This window comes from Salvia hispanica, chromosome 5, assembly GCF_029641045.1.
Source record: "Salvia hispanica isolate PSC_SH4W2 chromosome 5, Shi_PSC_v1, whole genome shotgun sequence".
NCBI lineage: Eukaryota > Viridiplantae > Streptophyta > Magnoliopsida > Lamiales > Lamiaceae > Salvia > Salvia hispanica.
In genome coordinates, this window is record NC_142696.1 from 41,941,202 (window position 1) to 41,945,183 (window position 3,982).

Sequence of the window (3,982 nt, forward strand, 5' to 3'; positions counted from 1 at the left end):
TTAGAAAAAATGGCCAAATTTTAGAGAACAGTGCAAAACATCTTTAAATTGACTGCACATTTGTCAAATACAGTACATCTTAGTATTTTTCTTTTCTACGATGTTTCTATTTGTGTTCCTTAACTATAGTTGAGACACTAGAAATTAGAACACATTGAAACATAGGTGATGACATGTATTTAAAAATATAAATTAGCATTCTTAATTGAATTACTCTGTATGCATGCGGTTGAGGCTCCATACACAGACCCTCTAGTTCGCTGCTACTGGTTATATATACCATTTAAATTTTAAGTATACAATCATGTTATCCTCTTGTACTTGTTTCTTTAAATTGTAGAAGCTCCAAAAATATAAAAAATAAAAATTAAAGTAAAATATTTTACTAGCAAAGATCTACTGTAAAATAAATGGACTCATCAAAACCCAATGAATTAGGTATTTTCATTGGGCTAGAGCCAGTGGATCTAAACTGCAGGCCTAGTACATTAATTAAGGAACTTAAATCTAACACTACCTATTTTATTCAATAAACCTATGCAACCAAATTTTGTACAACCAAAATTTAGTTTATTTGAGAAAAAATGTAATTTATTTATGCATTTAATTAAAAAGTATAGACATATATATAATATAGGGAACGTTCATAATATAACGGTATTTGTGTATAATTTTTTAAATTTTTTTGAATCATAAAATATAATTAATGCATATTTTAATTCAAATTTGAAAAATAATAGAAAAATAATTCAAATATAAAAATAAAAAATTGAAAATAAGGCCAAAAACTAATAAAGTGTTTTTAATTTGTTAACTAACTATATTTATTATTTTAATATTTAATTAACACATCAAAATTACTAATATAATCTTGTTTTGGTTGTACAAAATTTGGTTGTTTATCAATACTCTATTTTATTTACCTTGAATCTGCAGCCTAAATCTAATTCAATAAAAGTACTCATACTGTACCTAGTAATTAAGAATGCGCAATTTGAGGCGACTAATTCCACCCAATAATTGGAGCCTTAATTTGTTATCAGCTTTTATATAGGACTACTTCCGTCCCCCATATTTTGACACACTTTGATCCGGTACAGGTTTTAAGAAATGTAATGGAAAATGAATTGAAAAAGTTGGTGGGATGTGGATCCTACTTTTAAAGTATTAGTTTTATAATAAAATATGAGTAGGAATGAGTTAGTGGAATATGGGGTCCACTACCAAAAATAGTAAAAGTGAAGTGTGTCAAATTTTCAGGGACGGACCAAAATGGTAAACTGTGTCAAAATTTGGGGGACGGAGGTAGTACTAATTTGCGTACTTATTATACAAAATGAGAGGAGAGTATAATGAGGGATTGGGTTTTATGGAATGAAGGAATGAAGTGAGTTAGATGGGAAAGTGCAGCACAAAAGAAACGTCAGTTAAATGTAACAAAGGAATCAAGTGAAGAAAAAAAGAGATAATAAGATGGGCAAGTGCATCACAAAAGAAACGTCAGTTAAATGTAACAAGTGGTGATGACGGGGCAAGATATGATTGGTTGAGTGGCTGTACAGCATAAGATATTTACTGAATAGGGCATGGAATAAAAGGGTGAAGCATGAATGAGTCAAACAGTGCCCATAAACTCTAATTGTATGAGTTGTAACCCTTATGCCCAATTGGATTAATGGTGGTTGACACATCAGAATCATCACATTTGGGTCCCTTTTGTCTTCGCTTTCTCTTCAACATCTTCTCTCTCTTTTTTTGGTGAATGTATATCGAAAAAGTTTAGAATATTATGTCCTTCAAAACACATTTAGCTAGGAGTATATAACTAATATTTGCAGAAAAAACAGTAATCAGAATAGAAAATCTTGTGTGAGAAGATACTACATGTGGTAGCTAGTACTGAGGAAAGCTAAGGAAATTAACTAAGACCTCTGTCACATTTGTTTATTTAATTTAAGTTGATTAGTAGAGACAATAAAATCGAAAGGTAAACGAAATAGGGCATGAACTAACCAAATTAGGTTAAATGGAGCATTGAGTGGGTGTAAAAAGAATTTCAGGTAGTGATTAAACCCAGCACTATAGATTGTTTTTTTTTTTTGAGTCTTGAACAACTGTAAAGATGAAAACAAGTTGAAATTCACCCTCTCACCTTCAATCCTTCATCTATATAAATGATCCTTCCCACAACCAATCTCACTCACCTCATCACTCATTTAATTCTAAGGCTATATAGTGATCTTTTCATCTGGAAGAAATGGCTGATTTGGCTTTTGTTTTTGGCCTTTTAGGTACGTATCATAAACTACTACCATGCAGAAACATGCAACTCATTTATATCATCCTCACATATAGATATAATTACTCAATATTTTCTTGAATTTTTTGTCCGCAGGCAACATTGTGTCATTCATGGTCTTCCTTGCTCCAATGTGAGCTTCCAATCCAACAATTTTCTCTTCATGATTATCATATCCTATAAATTTATATAGTGACAAATTTAATTTTGTTAATTTGTAGTCCAACATTCTACCAAATCTACAAGAAAAGATCAACTGCAGGCTTCCAATCCCTCCCGTACATCGTGGGATTGTTCAGCGCTATGTTGTGGATGTACTACGCGTTTCTGAAGCCCGACACCACCCTCCTCATCACCATCAACTCGGTCGGCTGCTTCATTCAGTCTGCGTACATCTGCTTCTATCTTGTTTTCGCCTCTAAAGACACTAGGGTAATACTTACTATTATGAATTACATATAACTTCATTTTCCATTTTATTTGAATCTAATGAACTCCATCTCCATCAGATTCAAACCGTGAAACTGATTCTCTCGTTGAACGTGGTGGGATTTGGACTAGTTCTATTCCTAACTCAGTTCTTTGCCAATGAATCAAACCGCGGCAGTATTGTTGGATGGATTTGCCTTGTTTTCTCCCTCTGTGTGTTCGTCGCGCCTCTAGGCGTTGTGGTAAGCACCTACATACATATATATATGCAGTGATCAAATTAATGGTTTTCACGAAAGATAGTCTAATTAGGGTTTTGGTGATTTGCAGAGACAAGTGATAAGAACGAAGAGCGTGGAGTACATGCCGTTTCTTCTCTCGTTTTTCTTAACCCTAAGCGCGGTCATGTGGTTTTTCTTTGGGTTGCTACGCAAAGACTATAACATTGCTGTAAGTCTTTTAACAAAGATTAAAAGCAGCTCAAATTATGATACATGAAACCCTAATTGCTTTACCTTGTACATGTAGATTCCTAACGTTCTGGGATTCAGCTTCGGGGTGATTCAAATGGTGCTTTATCTGATGTACAAAAACGCGAAGGAAGGAGGCGCACAAGTGCCTGAAGTAGTAGAGGTTAAAATAGAGAAGATTAGTGAATTGAAGGAACAGATCATTGATGTTGTTAAGGTTGGAGGAATGACTTTGGAGATTATTCCTTTAGGCGCGGACGGAGGCATTATCGTTGGAGGGGATAAAACCTGCATCCCGGAATAACGAATCAGAGAATATTTGTGTTGAATTAGCTAGTGTTAGTATGGTCTTGAAGTGGCATAAGGGCCACATTGCTTTATTTCATTTCTAGATTGTTATGACTTTCGGTTTTGATTCATGTTAATTAGGTTGATTTCTACTTAGGTGTTTCTCATTTGTTAAGGTCAAGTGTAATGTATGCTTCAATTAATCAAATGCTGCTTAATTATCTCTCTCTTTTATTCTCGTGTAGTAAATATTTGAAAAGGCCAACAACAGTTAGAATTGTCCCCACATTTTTGCCTTGAACTTGGCTGTGCAACTTCATTTTTTGTATTTTGTGACGACATAAATTAAAAATAACTGAATCTGTTGCGAGTCCAATTGCTGAGGAATTTGGTATAAATCTGACGCCTGAAAGTTACAAGCATGCTATTCCAATTTGGGTTTTGACTTTTACTTTATATACATTTGCGTGACCAGTCCAAACATCCTCACGACTAA

General features: G+C 33.8%; 1 protein-coding gene across 1 annotated transcript; it reads left to right on the forward strand.

Moving 5' to 3' along the window:
• The first annotated feature begins 2,181 nt into the window (after nt 1-2,181).
• Nucleotides 2,182-3,720, forward strand: LOC125191260 (bidirectional sugar transporter SWEET10-like). Its single transcript, XM_048088775.2, has 6 exons — nt 2,182-2,291; nt 2,396-2,432; nt 2,521-2,731; nt 2,809-2,970; nt 3,059-3,178; nt 3,257-3,720. Exons 1-6 carry the CDS (start codon nt 2,258-2,260, stop codon nt 3,500-3,502), a joined length of 810 nt encoding a protein of 269 aa, XP_047944732.1. The 5' UTR covers nt 2,182-2,257; the 3' UTR covers nt 3,503-3,720.
• Nucleotides 3,721-3,982: the final 262 nt, after the last annotated feature.